The 24,160-nt window shown below is 50.6% G+C and overlaps 3 protein-coding genes across 4 annotated transcripts in view; 2 read left to right on the top strand and 1 right to left on the bottom strand.

The window, feature by feature from the left end:
* Positions 1-5,618, top strand: part of CD27 (CD27 molecule) — a 7,346-nt gene extending 1,728 nt beyond the window's left edge. Inside the window, exons 3-6 of the mRNA XM_017546150.2 lie at positions 4,101-4,280; positions 4,456-4,545; positions 4,813-4,932; positions 5,174-5,618. Of these exons, the coding sequence (XP_017401639.1) occupies positions 4,101-4,280; positions 4,456-4,545; positions 4,813-4,932; positions 5,174-5,298 (515 nt within the window). The 3' untranslated portion in view covers positions 5,299-5,618. The remainder of the gene's footprint in view (positions 1-4,100; positions 4,281-4,455; positions 4,546-4,812; positions 4,933-5,173) is intronic.
* On the top strand, positions 5,339-14,531 carry TAPBPL (TAP binding protein like). Its single transcript, XM_017546148.2, has 7 exons — positions 5,339-6,218; positions 6,899-7,129; positions 7,278-7,547; positions 10,560-10,898; positions 11,798-12,100; positions 13,908-13,991; positions 14,187-14,531. Exons 1-7 carry the CDS (start codon positions 6,155-6,157, stop codon positions 14,207-14,209), a joined length of 1,314 nt encoding a protein of 437 aa, XP_017401637.1. The 5' UTR covers positions 5,339-6,154; the 3' UTR covers positions 14,210-14,531.
* Positions 6,035-23,910, bottom strand: VAMP1 (vesicle associated membrane protein 1). Of its 2 annotated transcripts, XR_005203031.1 has the most exons (6): positions 23,447-23,910; positions 19,045-19,171; positions 18,683-18,841; positions 17,876-17,927; positions 16,829-17,474; positions 6,035-6,047 (listed from the first exon to the last, which is right to left on the bottom strand). XR_005203031.1 is itself a non-coding variant. In XM_017546151.1 (5 exons), coding segments are annotated over exons 1-5 (357 nt in total). In that variant the 5' UTR covers positions 23,449-23,910; the 3' UTR covers positions 15,231-17,457. The 2 variants fall into 2 exon arrangements, 1 of the variants encoding a protein (XP_017401640.1); XM_017546151.1 differs by lacking the exon at positions 6,035-6,047 and having other exon boundaries at positions 15,231-17,474.
* Between the last annotated feature and the right edge of the window lie 250 nt (positions 23,911-24,160).

Below are 24,160 nucleotides of genomic sequence, written 5' to 3'. Positions count from 1 at the left end.
AATTGCAGACTTTAAAGTGCCCCCTTTGAACAAGTGTTTTCTAGCAAGATACTTTTTAGAACCAGGTAACTGTAACTATTAAACTACCTACTTGCAAAATGTGTTTGGTGTCACTAGGTCTGTTGGAACTGCATTTTGGTTTTTTTTGGTTTTTTTGTTTTGTTTAGAGACAAGGTCTAGTTCTGTCACCCAGGCTGGAGTGCAGGGGTGCAATCAGAGGTCACCACAGCCTTGAACTCCTGGGCTCAAGTGATGTTCTTGTCTCAGCCTCTCAAAGTACCAGAATTATAGGCGTGAGCTACAGTGCCTGGTCCAGTAAAAACAAAAACAAAAACCAAGGCTGGAAGTGGTGGTTCATGCCTGTAATCCCAGCACTTTGGGAGGCCAAGGCAGGAGGATCACTTGAGCCCAGGAGTTCGAGACCAGCTGGGCAATATAGCAACTCCTTGCCTGTAAAAAAATTGGCTGATCGTGGTGGTGAACTTATAGTCCCAGCTACTTGGGAGGCTGAGATGGGAAGATCACTTGAGCCCAGGAGGTCTAGGGAGTGAGCTATGATCACACCACTACACTCCAGCCTGGGTAACTGAGCAAAACCCTCTGTCACACACACAAAAAAGAGGCGGTCCAGTGGCTCACACTTGTAATTCCAGCACTTTAGGAGGCCAACGCAGGCAGATCCCTTGAGCCCAGTAGTTGGAGACCAGTCCGGGCAGCATGGCAAAACCCTGTCTCTGCTAAAAATACGAAAAATTAGCCAGGCGTGGTGGCGCAAACCTGTAGTCCCAGGTACTAAGAAAGCTGAAGTGAGAAGATCACTTGAGCCCAGGAAGTGGAGGCTGCAGTGAGCCGTGATTGCACCCCTGCACTCTATCTTGGGTGACTGAGTGAGCAGAGTGAGACCCTGTCTCCAAAAAAAAACAAGAAAAGAAAAAAAAAAAGCTCTTCCATTGCAAATAAACCAAACAGCAACATACTTAATACACAAGAAATATTCTCCAGTCTACTTAACTTAAAAATGTGACTGTAATAGATGCTTTTCTCTTGGCGGCAGCCCCTGCAGGGTTGGAATTTTTCTTAGTGATAACTTCCCTACTCACTCTGCAGACCCTACCTGAAGGTCTTCGCTCCATACTGAGCCTATCCTCAGTCCCTTCACTTGTTCCAGACTGGCCCAATCCATGACTCTTCTCTGGGAGCTCAGCCAATTGACCCCAAAGTACCACAGCAGCATCTGGCTGCAGAAGGACCCTAGGGGATTGCGGCCAGGGGCGAGAAGATGAGTGGGCTGAATGAGTTTGGCCCTCTCTGGGCCTCAGTGCTGGCATCTGTGAGATGAGGAAGTGTCTGAAGTCAGCCTGGATTTTTTTTTTTTTTTGAGACAGAGTTTCACTCTTGTTGCCCAGGCTGGAGTGCAATGGCGCGATCTCTGCTCACCGAAATCTCCACCTCCCAGGTTTAAGTGATTCTCCTGCCTCAACCTCCTGAGTAGCTGTGATTACAGGCATGCGCCACCACACCCAGCTAATTTTTTGTATTTTTTTTTTAAGTAAAGACAGGGTTTCTCCATGTTGGTCAGGCTGGTCTTGAACTCCCGACCTCAGGTGATCTGCCCGCCTCAGCCTCCCAAAGTGCTGGGATTATAGATGGGAGCCTGAGGGGGGCCCAGCCTGGAATTTTGAGCTCAGGCTATACCTGGTACGTAGAACCCCCAGGTCTCCAGATACCACTGAAACAATGGCACCTCACTGTTTTTAACCCTTCTTTAACCCTTCCATTTCCCTTTTAGCAGAGACCCTTGTCATCACTCCTCCCTACCACCAATGCTCTCCCCTCCCGCACTGTCCCAGGCTTCCTCATTCTTCCCTTGCAGGTCCTTATCCAACCTGGCTCACAATTCCTGGGAAGCCACAAGGAAACCAAAGTGTAGTAGCAACTCAGAGTCAGCATTCATTAGGAGGTCACAGGACCATAAGGATGCCAACAAGGAATTTGTCCCTCTCCCTGCCCTGACAAAAGGCATGTGAAATAAAACTGTTAGATTGAGTTATGATCTTTGACACCCTGCCTTTCTGCACCCTTCTTCCACCTGTCAGGACTCCTAGGGCTCCCCGGGTCTGCACAGGCATCTGCCCTAAGGCCCACCAGACTCCCTTGCAGCCAGTCCCACACCTGGGTGTCACTGTCTTCCTCTGAATCACCTTCCTCTCAAACCAGCTGCCAGCGAGCCGAGCCCAGCCCAGCCCATCTAGTGCCCTACCACCTCCACCCCCAGGATAATTAAGACCAGCATCAGACCCCTACACTTGAGCAAAATGTATATTTTAAAGGCAAAGTCTCACTCCTGTAATCCCAGCAATTTGGGAGGCCGAGGTGGGCTGATTACAAGGTCAGGAGATCGAGACCATCCTGGCTAATGGTGAAACCCTGTCTCTGCTAAAAATACAAAAAATTAGCTGGGCGTGGTGGCACATGCCTGTAATCCCAGCTACTCGAGGGGCTGAGGCAGGAGAATCACTTGAACCCAGGAGGCGGAGGTTGCAGTGAGCCAAAATCGCTCCACTGCACTCCAGCCTGGGCGACAGAGCGAGACTCCATCTCAAAAAAAAAAAAAAAAGGCAAATTAACTCTTTATTTATTTTAATGTATTCATAGGTTCTGCAGCCATCAACACTATCTAATTCTATAACATTTTCGTCACCCCAAAGAAACCCATACCCCTTAGCAATTACTCCCCATCTCTTCCCACCATCCTCGTCCCCATCTCTAGCCCCCGGAAATCTCTAATGTACTTTGGTTTTTGTTGGTGGTGTTTGAGACAGGGTTTCACTCTGTCACCCAGACTGGAGTGCAGTGTCATGATCTCAGCTCACTGCAACCTTTGCCTCCTGGGCTCAAGCGATCCTCCCACCTCAGCCTCCCCAGTAGGTGGGACTACAGGTATGTGCCACCATGCCCAGCTAATTTTTGTATTTTTTGTAGAGATGGGGTTTCACTATGTTGGCCAGGCTGGTCTTGAATTCCTGAGCTCAAATAATCCACTCACCTCAGCCTCCCAAAGTGCTGGGATTACAGACATGAGCCACTGCACCTGGCTATTTTCTATTTCTTTAACTGGTGCTGGTTATGCCTGAGAGCCAAATTTGTACAAATTCTTCAGCTTTATCCTCGTGCGCCTCTTTGTATATATATTATACTTCAATTAAAAGTTATTATAGTATCAGGAACCAGGCACAATGGCTCACGCCTGTAATCCTAGCGCTTTGGGAGACTGAGGTGGGTGAATCACCTGAGGTCAGGAGTTTGAGACCAGCCTGGCCAACATGGTGCAAACCCGTTGCTACTAAAAATATAAGAAATTAGCTGCAGGTGGTGGTGGGCACCTGTAATCCCAGCTACTCAAGAGGCTAAGGCAGGGGAATTTCTTGAACCCAAGAGGTGGAGGTTGCAGTGAGCCAAAGTCGTGCCACTGCACTCCAGCCTGGGCAACAAGAGTGAGACTCCATCTCAAAAAACAAAAATAAAAATAGTCCGGGTGTGGTGGCTCACGCCTGTAATCCAAGCACTTTGGAGACCAAGGCAGGTGGATCGCCTGAGGTCGGGAGTTCAAGACCAGCCTGACCAACATGGTGAAACCCCGTCTTTATTATAAAAAATAAAAATAAAATAAAATAAAAAATAAAAAAAGTAGGCCAGGCGCAGTGGTTCCCGCCTGTAATCCCAGCACTTTGGGAGGCAAAGGCAGGTGGATCACTTGAGGCCAGAAGTTCAAGACTAGCCTGGCCAACATGGTGAAACCCTGTCTCAAGAAAAAAAAAAAAAAAGAAAGAAAGAAAGAACAAAATAAGTATCAGGAGCATAAGAGAAATTTATGTAAGCTCCTTCTACTTTTCATAGTTTCTATGTCTGAACTGATGAATCTTCCTTCCAATAGATCCAACTTTCTTCTTTAATAACAATAACAATGGCAAAGGCATTGGGGGGACGGGGGTGGGAATGGAAAAGGGAAGCGCATCCCTAGAGGCAAGACGAAGCAAGTGGACCTCAAAGGTCTCCACAGGCCTGCTTTCTTAGGCTCCCTGGTCCTCCTCTTCCCCCAGGTCTTCTCATTCGCAGCTGCAACATCACTGCCAATGCTGAGTGTGCCTGTCCCGATGGCTGGCAGTGCAGGGACAAGGAGTGCACCGAGTGCGATCCAGCTCCAGACACTTTGCTGACCACTCAGCCGTCTCAGGCCCTGGACCCACACCTTCAGCCCACCCACTTACCTTACATCAGTGGTAAGTTCCAGGCAACCCACTGGGTAGAGGTGACACCCCAACCAGTACTCCCCACTCCTACCCCTAGATAAGGTCAGCCTGTTTCTGCATTCCCATCCCATCCAGGGCCTCTCAGGCCTTCAGATGTGCCCTGTGGAGTTCCCTGCTGCTATTCATTCTGTCTCTGTTTTTCCAGAGATGCTGGAAGCCAGGACAGCTGGGCACATGCAGACCCTGGCTGGCCTCAGGCAGCTGCCTGCCCCAACTCCCTCTACCCACTGGCCAAGTGAGTTTTCTCCCTAATCCCTGCCACTAGAAAGAATGCATACAGGAGGGGCCAGAGGGAAGCCAGACAGAAAGCTCCTAGAAGTAGGGGTAAGAAGAGGAGTGGAAAAAGCAGAGTCCAGCAATTAGGAGAGGACTTGGCCAATGGTTGGGGGTGGAAGAGAAGAAGGTGGGGGAAAGGGGAGAGGCAAGGTGACAGGAGGGCTGGGCTGAGGGAGCTGAGGGCTGGACCCTCCCCTAACCCCTGTGTGGCTCCTGCCTATCACAGCCCAAAGATCCCTGTGCAGCTCAGATTTTATTCGCATCCTTGTGATCTTCTCTGGAACGTTTCTTGTTTTTACCCTGGCTGGAGCCCTGTTCCTCCATCAACAAAGGAAATATAGATCAAGTAAGAAACAGAATACAGGTCTCCAGCCCTGCCCTTGCACCACACCCCACCAGCTCAACCCCGCTGCCCATGCCTGGAATCTCACTGAAACCCACCCGCTCCATCTTCACCAGCCTCGGTCCTACGCTTTCTCTCCCCTTAGCGGGCATGCTCCTGGCACCCCTCCCCCTCCGCCCATCTCTTCCTCTCTTCTCTCCCTGCCCCGACTGCTGGCCAAGACTCATTGGATCTCCTTCTGCAGACAAAGGAGAAAGTCCTGTGGAGCCTGCAGAGCCTTGTCTTTACAGCTGCCCCAGGGAGGAGGAGGGCAGCACCATCCCCATCCAGGAGGATTACCGAAAACCGGAGCCTACCTCCTCCCCCTGAGCCAGTGCCTGCGGGAGCTGCACTACAGCCCTGGCCTCTACCCCACACCGCCAACCACCCAGGGAAAGTGAACCTGGCAGCCGAAACTGCAGCCCCATCCTCATCAGGGCCTTTCATGTGTACACCTGTGACAGAGTGCCTTTTCGAGACTGGCAGGGACAAGGACAAATACGGATGAGGTGGAGGGTGGGAAGCCGGAGGCCAGCCAGCTGCACCTGCGCTGCAGGAGGGCGGGGGCTCTGGTTGTAAAACACACTTCCTAATTCGAAAGGCTCACCTGCTACAAGACGGGCGAAATAAAGTGACAGATGACCACCCTGAAGCTCCCCAGTTTCCTCTCTAAAATTCCAGTCCCAAATCCCAGGCCCTACCCGCCTCCTGGCTCAGGTCGGAATCTGGCAAAGGAGCCCTCTCAGCTGGTTGTGTTGGGCCCTGCTCGAGGGTGGGGGTGAGAAAGGTCCCCAGGCTACTGGGAATCCTGTGTCTGACTTCAGATCCCCCTTTCCCACAGTTATAGCTCCACTTTCTTGGGATTGGTGGGGAGCAAACGGTGCAGAAGTCAGGTCTTGAAATTGCCTGGAGATTTCTGGGTGAGGTGGGTGGAGAAAAAGGAGAACAGCAAGCAGGACCTGGCAGCTGCTGCAAACGGCTTCACCCAGAGACACAGGCGCCAGTGACACTTGCTCTAAGTGAAAGTGAAAGAGAAGTCGGCAGCAGAGGGAACAGAAAAGAAACCCACAGGCCGCTGGCTGGCCAGGGGTGCTTGAAGAGCCCCCCTTCTCCCACCGAGCCTCGCAAGCGGGGTAGGACTGCGGAGGAGGACAGTGGGCGAGGAGGAGACTCGAGAGCAGCCTCCATGGGCATGGAGGAGGGCTTGTGCCTGCTGCTGTGCCTGGTTCTATCTGGAGCAGCAGAAACCAGTGAGTCAGGGGAGTCGGGGAGAGGTGGCCAGAAGAGCTAGTGAAGCACCAGGCTGCCACCCTCCCCGAGATTCCAGAAGAGCAAAGGGGCCGGGGATGACCCAATCGCCTTCTAAGCCCAACAGGGGAAAGGCTCAGCGGCTGGCAACGGAAGGAACCAATAATGTGTGGGGAGGGAGGCTGGACACTCCAAAGGGAAAAGGCTAAAGAGGGGCTGCCTCTGTGGCGGTGGTCAGGAGCCACTGTCCTACGGAGAGGGCACTGGCCTGGTAGTTGATACTTCAGAAGAGAAGGGGACTCCCCAAGCCAGGAAATCACTTGGAAGGCGACCTTGAAGGCAGGGGAGGGGAAGGCTACCCGTAATGGGAGAAAGCAGTGCAGGCTGTCAGTGCCCCAGCGACCCCAAGTGTTCGGTCTCCTCTCCCTGGTGTGGCACTTGCTTTTCTTCTGAGAATTCTTTCGACTGAAAAGATAGTCTTTCATTCAACAGTTGGAAATAAAAGCATAAACCCCTCTGAGCAAGGCAAGTCTAGGACTTAATAACCCACACCAAGAGGTATTTGCCTGTACTAGCAGGTGCTCTCCAGAAAGCTGGTTTGGGGGACGAGAGAATAGAGGGCCACAGGGACAGCTAGGATCCTGGAGGGCAAGAGGGTGCTCACCCCAGCCTTTGTCTGCAGAGCCTCACACAGCAGAGAGGCAGTGGCGGGCAGTGGACGTGGTCCTAGACTGCTTCCTGGTGAAGGACGGTCAGCACCATACAGCTCTTGCCAGCAGTGAGAACAGAGGCAGGGCCTCCCTCGTGCTGAGGCAGGTGCCAGTGCCGGACGATGGCTCCCTGGAGGACTTCACCGATTTCCAAGAGGACATGTTGGCCCAAGATGACCCACCTGTTATCTTCAAGGCCTCAGGTAAAAGCCTTCCACCTAAGTCCCTGGTCCTCCTGGGCTCCCTCCACCAGGACAGCCCAGGTTCCAATTACAGACACACATACTGCTTCCCATTGGCCCTGGTGTTCTCACTCCAATTTGCCCTCCATGTGTGCCCCCTTCTCTCCAGTGGACCTGGTCCAGATTCCCCAGGCCGAGGCCTTGCTCCATGCTGACTGCAGCGGCAAGGAGGTGACCTGTGAGATCTCCCGCTACTTTCCCCAGACGAGAGAGGCCACTGTTGAGCCAACAGCTTGGTTCATGGCCAACGTGCAGGTCTCTGAAGAGGGACCAAGTATCTCCATGGTGATGAAGGCTCTCAGTGATGCTGAGGATGATGCTTTCCGTCAACCGATGCTGAACTTCCCCCTGAACCCCCAGGGGACTGTGGGAACTGCAGGTAAGAAAATGAAAAGCAAGGCCGGGCACGATGGCTCATGCCTGTAATCCCAGAGCTTTCAGAGACTGAGCCCAGTGGATCACCTGAGGTCAGGAGTCTGAGACCAGCCTGGCCAACATGGTGAAACCTTATCTCTACTAATAACCAAAATTAGCCGGGTGTGGTGGCAGGTACCTGTAATCCCAGCAACTCGGGAGGCTGAGGCAGGAGAAGTGCTTGAACCCGGAAGGTGGAGGTTGCAGTCAGCCAAGATCTCGCCACTGTACTCCAGCCTGGAAGGCTTAGCAAGACTCCGTCTCAAAAAAAAAAAAAAAAAAAACAACCCTCGAGTCCACAAGAGAATGCTTGGAAGCCCCTATCTAAAGGTCCAAGCATAGAGACAACCTGCGTGTTCTTTCCAAAATGGAGCTCATTCACCTCTCACTGGGATGCCATGCAGAAGTAAGACACATGATGCTATTCTGTTCATGCGTGCTGTCCACTGTAGTCTTATTGAGCCAAAACCCAGTTTTCTCCCAGTGAAAGGCTAGCCTGGTCTAGGGCTTCAGGAGTAAAGGGATGCATCATTTGTTCATTATCTTACTAGTGAACCCAGTACCTGTTCTGGCCAGCTCAGCACATCCTCAAGGGCATCAGAAATTGAGAACATGACGACAGGGTTCTACAGAGCCCATTAATCCAATACTCTGTGCCCCACTTTTTTGTGTCTCCAAGAAGAGACAACGAAGTCCAGAGAAAATTAGGGGGCAAACTTCCTATCCTTGGAAAACCCCAGAACACTCTAACAACTCTGTGGTAATATAATGAACACCCATATACCCTACACCTAGATCCACTAATTGTTACTATTTTGCCACATTCTCTCTCTCCTCCCCCCCACCCCCCCGCAGCCCCGTGTGTATGTGTATGTATGCATGTGTGTATTTTCCTCTGAACTGAGAGTAAGCTGCAAAAGACAACATTTGAACCCCAAATGCTCCCATGCATAGCAGGTATTAGTTTACAGTCAAGGACAAGGACGTAATCCTTCATAGTCACAAACCATCATGTCAGAAACAAACCAAAGTGGGGGAGCAGTTTACCCATGATGCAGGCAGTAAGGAAGTGCAGTGTGTCAAATATTTCAGAACAGGCCAGGTATAGTGGCTCACGTCTGTAATCCCGGCACTTTGGGAGGCTGAGGCGGGTGGATCACCTGAAGTCAGGAGTTTAGGACCAGCCTGGCCAACATGGTGAAACCCCCTCTCTACTAAAAATACAAAAATTAGCCAGGCATGGTGCTGTGCACCTTTAATCTCAGCTACATGGGAGGCTGAGGCAGAATTGCTGGACCCCAGGAGGTGGAGGTTGCGGTGAGCCAAGATCACACCATTGCACTCCAGCTCGGGCAACAACAGAGACTCCGTCTCACAAAAAAAAAAAAAAAAAAAAAAAAAATTCAGAATAATAAAATCAGCTAAAAGTCAAATGGCTTTATAGTGTCACCATATCCCAACATCAGCAATTCTGAACAACATCAGTGATAACATACTCCTCCCTGCCAGGGCAGACTGTCCCCATCTCCCCACACCACTGCCTAGTATGCCACTGATCTTCATACTTTAAGATATTTTAAAATTGATACAATACTAGTCTCAACTATAAAGTCCAGGGCATGGTGGTGCACACCTGTAGTCCCAGCTGCTCAGGAGGCCAAGGCAGGAGGACTGCTTGAGCCCAGGAGTTTGAGTCCTGCCTGGGAACATAGGGAGACCCTGTCTCTTGTGCCTCAGTCTCCCAAGTAGCTGGGATTACAGGCGCCCACCACCACACCCAGCTAATTTTTTTTTTTTTCTTAATGGATTCTTGCTCTTTCATCAGGCTGGAGTGCAGTGGCGAGATCTTGGCTTACTGAAACCTCCACCTCCCGGGTTCAAGTGATTCTCCTGCCTCAGCCTCCCAAGTAGCTAGGACTACAGGTGCACGCTAACACACCCAGCTAATTTTTGTATTCTCGGTAGAGATGGGGTTTTACCATGTCGACCAGGATAATCTCGATCTCCTGACCTTGTGATCTACCCACATCGGCCTCCCAAAGTGCTGGGATTACAGGTGTGCGTCACTGCACTTGGCATACCTGGCTAATTGTATATTTTCAGTAGAGATGGGATTTTACCATGTTGGCCAGGCTCTTCTTGAACTCCTGATCTCAGGTGATCCACCCACCGTGGCCTCCCAAAGTGCTGGGATTACAGGTGTGAGCCACTGTGCCTGACCTGAGACCCTGTCTCTTAAAAAATAATAATTAATTGAATGTCTCCAAATTCAAATTTCTCCACTTGTCCCAATAATGTTTTTTACTGCTTTCTTTTTCTAAGTACACAATTGAAAGAAGAATCATGCACTGCATTTAGTTGTGCTGTTCCTTGCTTTAATCTAGAGCATTTTTTCACAGAATTGATGTCTTTGAAGGGTCCAGGCTAGCGGTCTTGTAGAATATCCCACCATTTAGATTCATCTGATCGTTTTCCTCATGACTGGATTTAGGTTAAGCATGTTTGGCACAGACACTACTACTACGTGCTTTTTAAACTCTTGTTCCTAGTCTTCACGGTATCCTTGCTTAAACGGTGAGCTTCGTAACACTAAGTGACTTGTCAAAGGTCACAGAGCCAGTAAGTGGAACAACCAGGGTTTCAGAGCTCTTTCAGCTATTCTAGTAGTTCTTACCTGAAGATTGATGGTAACTCTTAATTTTGCATGTGTATTTCCTGGTGAGAGATCCATAGCTTTCACTAGATTATCCTAGAGGTAAGTGATCCCCAGATGGTAAAGGCCACCATGTGTACCATGCTGCCTTTCTAGAGCCCCATTTCTTTGTGGTTCCATGTGATGGAAAATAAGCTCAACTGGCCTCACTGCCAGGCAAGGAGGAAGAGGCAGGTGTATGCCCATAACACGCCCACAGCTTAGAGATCAGGTGACCTCAAGGAGGAAGTGGCTCACAAATCACCCCTCTTTTCCCCTTCACAGTGGAGTTCCAGGTGATGACACAGACCCAATCCCTGAGCTTCCTACTGGGGTCCTCAGCTTCCTTGGACTGTGGCTTCTCCATGGCACCAGGCTTGGACCTCATCAATGTGGAGTGGCGGCTGCAGCACAAGGGCAAGGGTCAGATGGTGTACAGCTGGACCAAAGGGCAGGGGCAGGCTGGGCGGAAGGGCGCTACCCTGGAGCCTGAGCAGGTGGGCATGGCCGGGGATGCCTCCCTCACACTGCCCAGCCTCACTCTACAGGATGAGGGGACCTATGTTTGCCAGATCACCACCTCTCTGCACAGAGCTCAGCAGATCATCCAGCTCAACATCCAAGGTGAGACCAGGACACGGTTATCCCAGGGAGGGGGATAGAAAATGCCTACTGGGAGCGTTTCCAGGTTGGGACCCAAACGCAAGAGTGATTTCCTGAGAAGCAGGCTTCATTCCCATAAGTTAAATGCCATCTTCACCCTCAAAACACAGATGGCATTAGATAAGGAGTCCCAGCTGGGCGTAGTGGCTCATGCCTGTAATCCCAGCACTTTGTGAGGCCGAGGCGGGCAGATCACGAGGTCAAGAGATCAAGAACATCCTGGCCGAGATGGTGAAACCCCGTCTCTACTAAAAATACAAAAATTACCTGGGTGCAGTCATGGGTGCCTGTAATCCCAGCTACACAGGAGGCTGAGGCAGGAGAATCTCTTGAACCCAGGAGGCGGAGGTTGCAGTGAGCTGAGATTGCACCACTGCACTCCAGCTTGGCAAGAGCGAGACTCCTTCTCAAAAAAAAAAAAAGAAGTCCCGTTGGACTCCAGGATAATTCCACCAAGATTTCCAGCCCAGGATGCTGCTGCCCTGCTGTGGCCAGCTGTCTCCAACAGCCCAGTCCTCTTGGACCACATCCTGAAGGACAGGAGCGGCAAACCAAGGCGGGGCAGTGGGAACAGTTCTGACCATCATCACTGCCATCCTTTAAAATTTCTGGCTTAGAATGGTGGTAAGAAGCCAGCCAACCTTTAGCTGACTTAACTATCACTTTTCTGGGAAATGCAACCCCCCAAATTACAGCCTGCATCCATGTGGGCCTCTCACACGCCCCCGCCTTGGTATACTACCAAGGGACACTTTAGCATCCACAATCTACTCTCATCTTGGCAGGAAGAAAAGGCTTCAGGTTCCTCCACTGTCCCCAGTTGGATCCCTGTGTAATCTTATTCCTCATTCTTTCTCCAGCTCCCCCCAAAGTACGACTGAGCTTGGCAAACGAGGCTCTGCTGCCCACCCTCATCTGCAACATTGCTGGCTATTATCCTCTGGATGTGGCGGTGACGTGGACCCGAGAGGAACTGGGTGGATCCCCAGTCCAAGTCTCTGGAGCTTCCTTCTCCAGCCTCAGGCAAAGCGCAGCAGGCACCTACAGCATCTCTTCCTCTCTCACCGCAGAGCCTGGGTCTACAGGTGCCACTTACACCTGCCAGGTCACCCACATCTCTCTGAAGGAGCCCCTTAAGGCCAGCACCCAGGTTGTCCCACCAGGTACTGGGAGTGTTCTCCTTTTCCCCACCTTCACACTTGGGTTCATGGCTTTCTTCCCCCAGTTCATCTTTGGCCTCGTTCTGCTGCCCATGCCCTTTGTTCACAGTCCTGGTTTCAGGCTTCTGCCTCTGCTCCTGGCTTTGTCTTTCCCAAGGTGGCAGCTGCCACAGCTTCTAACACACATCCCCTGAGACTCCATTATATTCCAGCCTCAGGGTGCCAGGCAAGGTGCTTAAGGGCTGGAGATCACAGATGAATAATTCCTGATCATGCCCTCCAGGAGCTTAGTCCAGTAACAGAGACAAGACTAAGTAGACAGAGAAGATGACATTTGAGCCAAGTTAACCAGCTTAGATAGAAACTAGCATATATGAAGGCCGAATCATAAAACAGCCTAAAGAGAATTTGGAGAATGGCAAGCAATCCAGCACAGCTAGAGCCTAGGGTATATGGGAAAAAGGGAACGTGACTCTGAAGCTTCAGAGGTACTTCCATTTATTGAGCATTTACATGAATCAACCACTGTAGTAAGCACTTAAATGTACGATTTCATGGATTATGACTCCCATTTTACAGGTGAGCAACCTGGCACTAGCAGATGCCAATGAATTTGCCCAAGGTCACCTATCAATCAATGGTAAAGAGAGAATATAAAAAACAGGCAACTGGGTTCCCCTTACAGGGAATCCTGCACATCTCATTGGGCCTTCAAGCTAGAGCTTCCTGAGAATCATAGCATGCTGAAGAAATGTTTTATTGTTTTATTTATTTATTTATTTGATATAGAGTCTTGCTCTATTCCACAGGCTAGAGTGCAGTAGTACAATCTCAGCTCACTGCAACCTCCACATCCTGGGTTCAAGCCATCCTTCTACCTCAGCCTCCCAAGTAGCTAGGACTACAGGCATGCACCACCACACCTGGCTAATTTTCATGTTTTAAGTAGAGATGGGGTTTAGCCATGATGGCCAGCTGATCTCGAACTCCTGACCTCAGGTGATCTCCCAAAGTGCTGGGATTACAGGTGTGAGCCACTGCACCCTGCCTGTGGAAAGGTTTTAAACAGGAAAGGGAGAGGAAAGAACCCACAATTCAAAATGGAAACATCCAGGAATACTGGGCATTACTTGGGTGCTCATTAGACTGTGAACTTCCCAAAAACTGGGGTTTTACCGAGCTCACATCATTCCCCAGCTATTTACAAAATCCCAGTTAACTGTGGTTTTTGTTTTGTTTTGTTTTGAGATAGGGTCTCACTCCATTGCCCAGGCTGGAGTGCAGTGGCAAGATCTCGGCTCACTGCAACCTCTGCCTCCCAGGCTCAAGTGATCCTCCCACCTCAGCCTCCCAAGTAGCTGGGACCACAGCTGCACACCACCACGCCCAGCTAATTTTTTGTATTTTTGGTACAGATAGAGTTTCATTATGTTGCCCAGGCTGGTCATGAACTCCTCAGCTCAACCCATCCACCCCCCTCAGCCTCCCAAAGTGCTGGGATTATAGGCATGAGCCACCATGTCCGGCCCAGTTAACTGTTAACAAATAAACCAACCTAAATCTCACTTGCAAAGCAATTTTAAAAACCTTGTCCTTAAGTGGGAAGAGGTAGAGAATTCTGTGTGGAGTAACCCATGAATCTCCAGCAACCTTGAATTGCTGCTGGGTGCCTCTTCCAGGTTCCTCAATCAGGGACTCACACACACACACACTCCTTAGCTCCTCCTCCCTGGAGCAGACACTGCAGGTGAGGGCTCAGCTGATGATTCCTACCCACAATGATCGCTGCCCACGTTGCTCTCGCCTACAGAACAGAGAACCGGCTTGGGAGTCATCTTTGCCAGCAGCCTCTTCTTTCTGGCACTGTTGTTCCTGGGGCTTCAGAGACGGCAAGGTAAGAGCCTGATTGCCCTTGGCTCTGGCCCTGGCCTACCTTACCCACTCTAACCACCTCCCCACTCAGACCAGGGTGGAAGCCCAGATACCCCAAGTTCCAGCCAGCCACCCACCCACCCATCACAGCCCCCTGCTTCTGAGTTTGCCCTAAATGAAAATGAAACCAGGCTTGTTCCCTCTTGGTTTCTCCTAGCTACCTCACTGTCAAGACTCTAAGGCACTCTGGGTAGTCACTCTGCTGCCTCAGAGTAGAAAGAAAGTAGTCACGTGCTCAAAGAAGAACTCTAAATCAAGTCACAGAGCTAAAAAGGCATGAAGGTGGCACCAGCTCACAGGGCACTAGCCCTGGCTCTGCATAGGCCTCTGCCTTCCTTCACCGTGCACCCTGGGTTCATGCACCAAAGCAGAGAACAGAAAAACAAAGCTGGAAGAAATGGAAAAGGAACAAGTGAGGGACAATGGGGCATGGGGTGGGGGCTGGGCTACCACTCCCAAACTCAGCTCTGTCAAAAATAAAAGCCCCTTGTGTCTGCTGTGAGCAAGCTTTTCCACCTTCCTATCTTTCTCCACACCGGTCCCAACTAAGCCCTGTCCCCCAGCCTGGTGGCTCCAACTTGCAAAGTGTTGAAGGTATGAAACAGAGACCCTCAGAGGGCTGCATCCTCCCTCCGGTCCATGGAGTTGCATCTCAGCTGCAATCAGGGTTCTGCTCCGTCAGATAACTGCGGGGAATTTCAGGATACCTGCAAATGCCTCACTCCCTCAGCTGCAAGGGAGAGATTTCTCCTTTTATTCATTTCTAAAATGTGCCTGGTCAATACGATAGAACTCAGCATACCAAAACTGTACATAAGGATGATGGGGAAAAGGGGGTTTTCACTGACAGCTTTATCTGGGCACATCCCCTGGTACAGGACAAGCAGGCCAAGGACCTAGGAAGGAGGCAGATGGAAGAGGCCTGAGGGAACCTGCACTTATTTGCCAGTGTGAGATGCCCATGTAACTTCCTGTCTTCACATCCTCTCACTAGCACCTACAAGAGTTGGGCTGGTTCAGGCTGAACACTGGGAGACCACTTCCTGTGCCGACACGCAGAGCTCCCATCTCCGTGAAGACCGCACAGCACATGTAAGCCAGCCCAGCTGACCTAAAGCGACATGAGACTGCTAGAAAGAAACAACACTCCTCCCCGCCAGCCTCCCAGCTACTCCAACCCAAACAACAACCAAGCCAGTTTAGTGGTAGGAATTTGTATTTTTTGCCTTTGTTCAGAATACATGAAATTGGTAAATATGCCACATGCCTTTGCTGGAAGTACAACTGTTGTTATTACTCTGTACAAGTATGAGATCAGGGTTAGGAAAAAAGACAAAGAGGTGATGACAGACACACAGTGGAAACCCCACATCGTCTCATGGCAAACCGAAGAAGGGGATGTGGGAAGCTCAGCTTCATTTGACTGCAAAGTCCCGGGGTTTAGTTGCACATTTGCTCATGCACATGGGTGGTGGGAGGGAAGGGGGATAGCAAAGACACACAGAAGAGGGTACAGGGTGGGTGAGAAAGAAAGTAGAGGGGCTAACACCCCCAAAAGAACAAAGCCAACTACCCCTGGTGAGCCTCAGAGGGACAGAAACCCAGGAATGATTCCTGTGATAGGGCTGGGAGAGCCAAGAGGACGGCTTTGCTCCAGGCTTGGGACACATCGAGGACAGTGGTGGTTCTTCTCCAGCAGTGACCCCCTGCATTAGGCAAGGAGGAGCCCAGAGGAGAGTGGAGACCTTCGAGGGGGACCGTTGGGAGGGTACACTGACTGCTTTCTTCCAGCTCTTCAGTCCTGCCCTGGGGCAGGACGAAGGGAATGTGGGAAACAAGGGCGAAGGGAAAGGAAGGATGGTTTTGCACAATGAAATGCTGCTGCATGGAAAGTGGGCATCCAGACCCTGCCCAGCATGGTCTCAGCCTCTTCCTATTTGTAGACCGGAGGGAGGAAGGAATAAAGGGCCATGGGCATTCCCCCTTCTGTTCCCAGCCTGCCCTCCTCCCCTTGCACCTGGGTTTATCCCACATTAACAGCCTATCCCGAAGCTCAGCAACTGCCCCCAAGATAGGCTGAGCCGCTCCCATCCTCAGGTTCCACTGTCTATATATACAAGCCATGCAAAGAGGAGGAAGGGAAAGGAGGCAAAGTCGAATTCAGACAGGTAAGGGTGGTTTGAAGGGGAACATACTGCAGGAAGAACAGAGACGTGGCTCATGAGGAGAGGGCCCCTCAACAGCACAGCAATACACAAGCACACCTGTCACAGACTGTCACGCCTCCCCCTAAGGCGGAGCTGGTGGGTCTACACGACTTCTCCGCATCCTCAGGATCGGCGGGTCCTCAGGAGGGACCTCTTACCTCATCCCTGTCTTTGGCAAGTGCACGGGTGGTGTGGAGGAAAGGATTCCATGGTGTCCAAAGATCGCACTGCTAACAGCCTCAAGCTCCTTCATCAATAGGAAGAGAGGAATGGGACCCTCTTTAACGAGGGCAAGAAGAGGCTTCCTCTGAGCTTGTTACTTTCAAATTAAGCATTTGACTCACTGTTTCTCTATAACTAACAGGCATTCTCTCTCTTTATGCCAACAATTAACTGGGAGCTAGGTGAAATTATTTGGCTAAAGAAAATTACTGGCCAGATGAAATTATTTGGTGCCCTCATACGGAATGCTGTAGAAAATCTAAAGAAGAGAAAGTTCCTTCCAGCTAGACACACATAGGACTGCTTCTGGGATGGAAACAAGTCCTGCTATTTTCATAATCTATAAGTGTTCTCCAGGCCTCTGGAAAACAAAGTAAAGTTGTAATATCCCCAAGGACATAGAAAATCCTGGACGAACAGATTAGAAACAACCACAAAAAGCAGGTTTTACTTTCAAAACAGGTGCTGCACTGGAACCAACTGGACTCCTGTCCACCTGCAGGACCCTCTCCAGGCCTGGCCCAGGAGGAAAGTTCCACATGACCAGGCAGCACTGAGTGAGCTGCCATCTTCCCAGTCCCGCCCCATCTCTTGCTAGTGGCCAGGCCTTTCTAGGAGACACTACGGGCACCGATACTCTTCTCTTCCCAGGTCTGGGCAGCTTCACAGACACTTCGCCTCAGCCACTCCCCTCCCTCCCCCTCCATCAGCCTCCAACTCTTTTGGGCTTTGGGGGAACTTGAGAGTACAGAAGAAGGGGGCAGGGAGGAGGCGCCAGCCATTGCTCTTCAGGTAGTGACTTAGATTGTGCCACGAGCAGCATTTCTAGTATTGAGGGATAGAGTGCAAATGAATGAAACAAAAAAGGAGGGATGGGTGATGGAGAAGCCTGGGCTGGGATGGAGGACGGAGGGTGGGGAAGTGTGCTGAGAGAGCAAACAGAGGGAAGCGGACATGAGTGTGGATGGCAATGGAGAACAGGGAAGGAGTGGCACATTCTCAAGTAAAAAAGTAGACTGGACACAGGAATCAGGAAGTCCCAGATGGAAAGAGAAAGAGACAGGAGAAAACAAGAGGGCAAATTACACCAAGTTACCAGACATTCAGGTCTTTCCATTGTAAGTGCCCCATCCCCACAGTCTCCCTCCAACCCAAGCCAGTGACACACAGCATAGCCCCACTTCCTCAGAACAGGAGGGACCGTCTCCCTGCAATGCCTTGCAGGGGGAAGGCTTGTCCATCAAAGAAATCCCTTGTCTCTGCCCTTCCCCACTCCCAAACCAGGTGACGATCCCATAGCAGTGGTCTCCATACCTCAGTCAGAGCAGCCCCACTCCCCAGGTAGGCAGGCAGGCAGGGAGAAGACTCCAGGACCTTCCCACCTCTTCACCCCACCAGCAACCTCAGCGATACTTACTTACAATAACTACCATGATGATGGCACAGATGGCTCCCAGCATGATCATCATCTGAGGAAACATGTGAACAAAAAATGAGCCCTTGGAATCCGGGAATGAGGAAAAGAGCCACATCTCTAGTGGGAAAGAATTTCCTCCATCCTTGGGATGGTGGGAAAAAAAACCATCACCCAGGAGAACTACGGGCCTCTTAGAGAGACCCTACCCTCTGCTTCCCATGGGATCATAACCCCAGCACGTCTGTAGCTTTTCAGATTCCTCACAGGACCTGCACTGGGCTCCTTTTTGCTTAGTTCCTAGTGTCCTGGGGCTTTAGAAGGCATTCCAATATATACAGACTCTGGCTATTTAACCAATTGGTTCAATTTTTCATTGTGAAATGTTCGGCTCATTCCCAAAAGTTGCAGTTATTTTTAAAATATATATTTCAACCTGAGAAAGCTAATTTAAAAGAAAAAGAAAAAAAAGTGCCTGAGCCATTGTGCTGATGTTGGGTGTGTCTGAGAATGGGACAGGTGAAAATTTTGGCAAGCAACTGCTTTGGGGAAAAGCTCCTTAACTGACGATTCAAACTCCTCAGGGTATCCCTTTTTTCTCCGGCAGCAGTTCTGAATACTCTAGCCTACCCTGGTGGCCAATTCTGGGTAATGCAATCTCAAGAGGAGGCTTTCCAGATTTCCTTCCAAGCTATGCGGGTCAGAGAGATCCTGCGCCATTAGAGGAAAGAAAAGTAGAAGCTGAGGGTTTGCTTGCCTTCTCCCAGTGGAAGCCCAGGAAAAGAAGAAGGACGGGACAAAAAAATTCACCTTGCAGTTCTTCCACCAATACTTCCTCTTTAGCTTTGCAGCACTGCTCTCAAATTGTGATGCTCCCGCCTGCAAGGCATCAGCTCGGTCATCCAGCTCTGACAGCTTCTGGTCCCTCTCCAGGACCTTGTCCACGTTCACACGTATGATGTCCACCACCTGAGGAGAGCACAGAAACAAAGCTGCTAAGCTTCCTGCCAGAGACAGAGGAAAGAACAACAACCAGAGAATCACAAGTCTGGCCCTGTGCAACTCTAAAGGGTGCTTTGCCTCTCAGGCCCTTTGGAGAACAGATAAGACGTTCCCTATTATTTCCAAACTCCTATGATTTGGAAACTCTCAGAGAAACAGCTATCACCTACCTCCTCCACTTGTGCCTGAGTTTGCTGTAGTCGTCTGTTACTAGTCGTGTTAGGAGGAGGGCCAGGGGGACCCCCACCTGGGGCAGTCCCTTCTGTCCCTTCAGCGGGTGGCTGAGCTGGAGCAGACCTGTGGAAAGACATGGGCAGAGTACACAAAGTGACCGAGACAAGAAAGGAGCTGGGCGTGGAAGTGCACACCTGTAGTCCCAGCTACTCAGGAGGCTGAAGTGGGAGGATCGCTTGAGCCCAGGAGTTTGATGCCAGCCTGGGCACCATAGTGAGACCCCTTCTCTAAAAAAAAACAAACAAGAAAGGACTCACATGCATCTTCACCCCAAACCACCAAAACAATTATGATCAGGTTATACAAAAAAGAATGGATTCTCACTCCTTGGTAATCTGAAGTAGAGAGATGCAGCACAGAGGTAAGAAGTAAAAAATGAAAGGCTCTGTAACATTTGGGTGGGGTTCAGGGACATCCAGGGTGGCATCAAGAAATCTTGTCTGGAGCTATCCTTTGACTCAACTCAAACACATCCTCTGCCATGATGGCTACAAGGGACAAATGAGCTAGCCTTGTCCTAAAAGGTATTTCCCTGCTGATATGGTTTGGCTGTGTCCCCACCCAAATCTCAACTTGAATTGTATCACCCAGAATTCCCACATGTTCTGGGAGGGACTCAGGGGAAGGTAACTGAATCATGGGGGCCAGTCTTTCTTGTGCCATTCTCCTGATGGTGACTAAGTCTCACAAGATCTGATGGGTTTATTGGGGTTTCTGCTTTTGCTTCTTCCTCCTTTTCTCTTGCTGCCGCCATGTAAGAAGTGCCTTTCGCCTCCCGCCGTGATTCTCAGGCTTCCCCAGCCATGTGGAACTGTAAGTCCAATTAAACATCTTTTTCTTCTCAGTGTCAGGCATACATTCATCAGCAGCATGAAAACAGACTAATACAGTAAATTGGTACCAGTAGAGTGGGGCATTGCTGAAAATATACCCGAAAAGTGGAAGCAACTTTAGAACTGGGTAACAGGAAGAGGCTGGACAGTTTGGAGAGCTCAGAAGACAGGAAAATGTGGGAAAGTTTGGAACCTCCTAGGGACTTGTTGAATGGCTTTGACAAAAATGCTGATAGTGACATGAACAGTAGGGCTCAGATGGTGAGGAGAAACTTGGAAACTGGAGGAAAGGTGACTCTTGTTATGTTTTAGCAAAGAGACTGGCAGCATTTCACCCCGCCCTAGAAATTTGTGGAACTTTGAACTTGAGAGAGGTGATTTAGGGTATCTGGTGGAAGAAATTTCTAAGCAGCAAAGCATTCAAAAGGTGACTTAGGTGCTATTAAAAGCATTCCATTTTAAGAGGAAAACAGCATAAAAGTTCGGAAAATTTGCAGCCTGATGATGCAGTAGAAAAGAAAAACCCACTTTTTGTGGAAAAATTCAAGGCCTCTGCAGAACTTTACATAAGTAGCAAGGAACCTAATGTTAACCCCCAAGACCATGGGGAAAATGTCTCCAGGCCATGTCAGAGACCTTCACAGCATCCCCTCCCATCACAGGCCCAGAGGCTCAGGAGAAAAAAGTGGTTTTGTGGGCCAGGCCCAGGGTCCCCATGCTGTGTGCAGCCTTGGGACTTGGTGCCCTGTGTCCCAGCCACTCCGGCTGTGGCTGAAAGGGGCCAACATAGAGCTTGGGCCATGGCTTCAGAGGGTGGAAGCCCCAAGCCTTGGCAGCTTCCACATGGTGTTGAGCCTGTGGGTGCACAAAAGTCAAGAACTGAGGTTTGGGAACCTCCACTTAGATTTCAGAAGACGTATGGAAATGCCTGGATGCCCAGGCCAAAGTTTGCTGCAGGGGTGGGGACCTAATCAAGAACCTCTGCTAGGGCAGTGTGGAAGGGAAATGTGGGGTTGGAGCCTCCACAGAGTCCCTCCTGGGGCACTGCCTAGTGGAGATGTGAGAAGAGGTCCACCATCCTCCAGACCCCAGAATGGTAGATCCACTGGCAGCTTGCGCTGTGCACCTAGAAAAGCCGCAGACATTCAATGCCAGCCCGTGAAGGCAGCCAGGAGGGAAGCTGCACCCTGCAAAGCATCCAGCAGGGAGGCTGTACACTGCAGTATCTGTCAGTTCGCCGCTTTTTATATTCAAGTTATTGGTTATGGTTATTGGTTTATATGCCCGGTTATTGGTTATGCTTCACACAAGATGAGGAAATCAGGGCTCCCATAAGGGCAGCTTGGAAAATCACCAAAGGCAAAGTCTATGTAGGTGGAGTGAGTCAGGACTGTTTGTTTGCTTTGTTCTTGGCAGAGAAAATGGGGGTTTCACTTAGATAGAATCTGGGGCCCAAAGCAATTACATTAGTTACGGAAACTGTTCCAAGAGTATAGACAGGAAGCGAAAATGCTAGAAATTGTCCTCAATGTGCATGCATTATAGACATTCTGTCCCTTCCTTTTCTGGATTTGGCACAGTCTCAGATGACTCCCTTGGTTACTTACATCCCAAAGAGATCTTGATTTCCTCTACTATACACACGGAGACTGTTCTCTCTTTCTGTACCACTCAAAGCTAGTGTGTGGTCTTCAAGACAAACTCCCCTCCGTGTCCCAAAACATGGAGGCTAAACTCACCTCCTAAAGAATCCCCAGAAGTATAACCTAAGTCATGAGATGTTCTCGGCCAAGGAAGCACCCACAGGCAGTGGGGACAGCTCTCAAATTTGATGGAGAGTAGAAATTACAACAAGAACTCCTCAAACAGACGCAGAGTCTCACCAAACATACTTCTTCACAGGAGCAGTTCAAGAGTAAATGCAACAAAGATGAAACCATACAAAGTCACCAAAAAGGAAATTCTTTGACTAATTACAATACAACTGAGACCCAGAAGCTCCTCCTCCTTGATCAAGTGAATTCCCTCACATCTAAAAAGATAGAGAATAACTCCTCAGAGAGGCTATAGTAGTAGATTACACCTGACTCATTCCCCATTTAAGGAATCACTTTCCCATTTCCCTCTAAGGTGCAAAGGAGGTAACGCAAAGATAGACACAAAGTCATGCGGACCATAAGACTCTTGTCCTGCCACCGAGCTAGCTAAGCAATCTAGTTCTCGACTGAAGGCAGAAAATTCAATGAGTAGGTAGCAGCCAGTGTTGGAAGCAGTCCAGGATGGTGGCACCAATGACAAGATTAAGGTCAAGGACCTTGTAATGGCCCGCTAGCCATCACGATTTCTCCATCACCTTCTGTTCTCCAATGTGGATACTATCCGGAAGCCCCCTCCCCAAAATGAAAACAACAGGAATCTTATGGCTTGCCCAAAATGCGTAGAACAGTTGTATCTGGTTAAAACCATAGAAATCAAAAAGAAAAAGTAAAATGGCTATGAAGTAATTGCAAGGGCAATTTCACTTACTACTTTTTGGGGGTTGGAAACACTCAGCGGTAAAATACCTACGGATAATTACAACCCTTATGTAACACAAGAAAATCTTTCCCTTTTGTCTCACTTAGGGAAGCAACATAAATATATCTAGGACCAGGCCAGGGTAGTAATCAGAAAGAAAATTCTGTATTAGACATACTGTGGTCTTGACAGAGAAGTACTTCACTTGCTTAGCCACAGTTTTCCCTCAGGATCTTGCGAAGAGGATGATGTTGAAGATTGCTGCAGACTAAACTGTGTGTGTTGGAGGAAAGGGAGAAAGCTCAGCTCTCCCTATTTCTCCTCCAAATATTTGGGTAAGACTTGGTGATAGAAAAACACCGCCTAGGTGAGTGGCCTTGGTAAAACAGCCGCTTGGGATGACAGGCCACTACCCGACTTGAGTCTTTCTGAGCTGCTCACCTGGTCCCAGAGAACTAGCAGATAAAAGTTTCTGGAGCTTTTCCCACTGCCACGAGGGGGGCTAGACATCACACTTTGGGTGAGGGGTAAACAAATCCAGAGATTGTAGGGCAACCCAAGTTACTAACTGGCAGTTGCTCCCATGACTGTCTTTCCTGAGGTTCTAAGTAGTGATTTAGCCAGATGACAGAAAGGCCTTTCGAGTACCCTGCCCAGTTGTTCCATCCACAACCCCTAGCTCCCGCCCTCTCCAAGTCTGCACTATAGCAAAACCAGAATGAGGTGCCACTCCACGAGAGGAGAGACTGCAATGACTGTGGGACCCCTGCGCCCCCACCCCGCCCGTGGGGTGCTAGTTATGGCTGGTGGGAGAATGGGGTGCTGGCCCCCCTCCCTGGGGGTGGCCCGGTCCAGAGGCGGCGCGCGGTGGTGGCTCCCCGCGCTGCTGCAGCTGCTGCAATGCGCCATTTTCCGTCCCGCAGAGTCGGGCGCTCAGGCTGAGAGTTGTCAAGCAGGTGCCGAGCCCCCCACACCAGAGTCAACTCACATTTTTCTGACAGAGAGAGCGAGAGTCCGTTCCTCTCCAGAGGCTGCGGCGAGACACCGGCGGGAGGACGCTGCGGCTGAAGCGGACGGAGCTGCCGAGCTCCGCCTCCCGCTGACCACCCCGGGCTCTAGCTGCGGTGGAACTCACTACAGCTGCCGCGCCGGCCCCCGCCTTTATTAGTGCTGGCCACGCCTCCCGGATAACGGTGACAACCCCGCGGCCCAATCCATGCCTAGGACGGTTGCCCAGCACTACAGTCCTAGCCCGCCCCGCCCCGCCCCAGCTAACTTGCCAATCACAACTCCCCTCTCATCCGACTCCGGAAAGGAGCGGTTTCCGTCAGGATCCTTCAGTGACCAGCGCAACCATAGTTTGCGCTCCAGCCTGGCAGAGCGACTGGGCGGGGTGGCGATGAGGCGTGGCCCTTCGGATGGCGCTTCAACAGTTTGTTAGACATTTGTGGTGCCTTCCAACCAATCGCTGGGCAGTTACTGAAGACCGTGCCCGCCCCTGCCCCGCCCCGCCTCGCCCCGACCCCGACCCCGCCCCCTGCCCCGCCCCGCGCCGGGACTCGCAAGTTCTGCGGGAGGCGGTGGCTCCCTGGTGCGCTCCCAGCCCAGGTGTCGGGTTCTGGCTTGCGCTCCGCCCCACCGCCCCGCCTCTGACTAACGCTCTGAAGGTACAGGAGCCTGGAGACACCGCCTAAGGCTCCCG

This window comes from Cebus imitator, unplaced genomic scaffold (genome assembly GCF_001604975.1).
Source record: "Cebus imitator isolate Cc_AM_T3 unplaced genomic scaffold, Cebus_imitator-1.0 Scaffold187, whole genome shotgun sequence".
In the NCBI taxonomy this organism is placed as follows: Eukaryota; Metazoa; Chordata; class Mammalia; order Primates; family Cebidae; genus Cebus; species Cebus imitator.
Note: the sequence above shows the minus strand (reverse complement) of the source record. Positions and strands in the feature narration are given on the sequence as shown.

Coding starts and splice junctions, on each gene's coding strand:
- TAPBPL (XM_017546148.2), top strand. CDS start 6,155: ATGGGCATGGAGGAGGGCTTGTGCCTGCTGCTGTGCCTGGTTCTATCT. Junction 7,548..10,559: donor GGGGACTGTGGGAACTGCAG/GTAAGAAAATGA, acceptor TCCCCTTCACAG/TGGAGTTCCAGGTGATGACA. Junction 13,992..14,186: donor GGGGCTTCAGAGACGGCAAG/GTAAGAGCCTGA, acceptor GGTTTCTCCTAG/CTACCTCACTGTCAAGACTC.
- VAMP1 (XM_017546151.1), bottom strand. Junction 18,842..19,044: donor CTCAGGCACAAGTGGAGGAG/GTAGGTGATAGC, acceptor TGCTCTCCTCAG/GTGGTGGACATCATACGTGT. Junction 17,928..18,682: donor ATTGGTGGAAGAACTGCAAG/GTGAATTTTTTT, acceptor ATGTTTCCTCAG/ATGATGATCATGCTGGGAGC.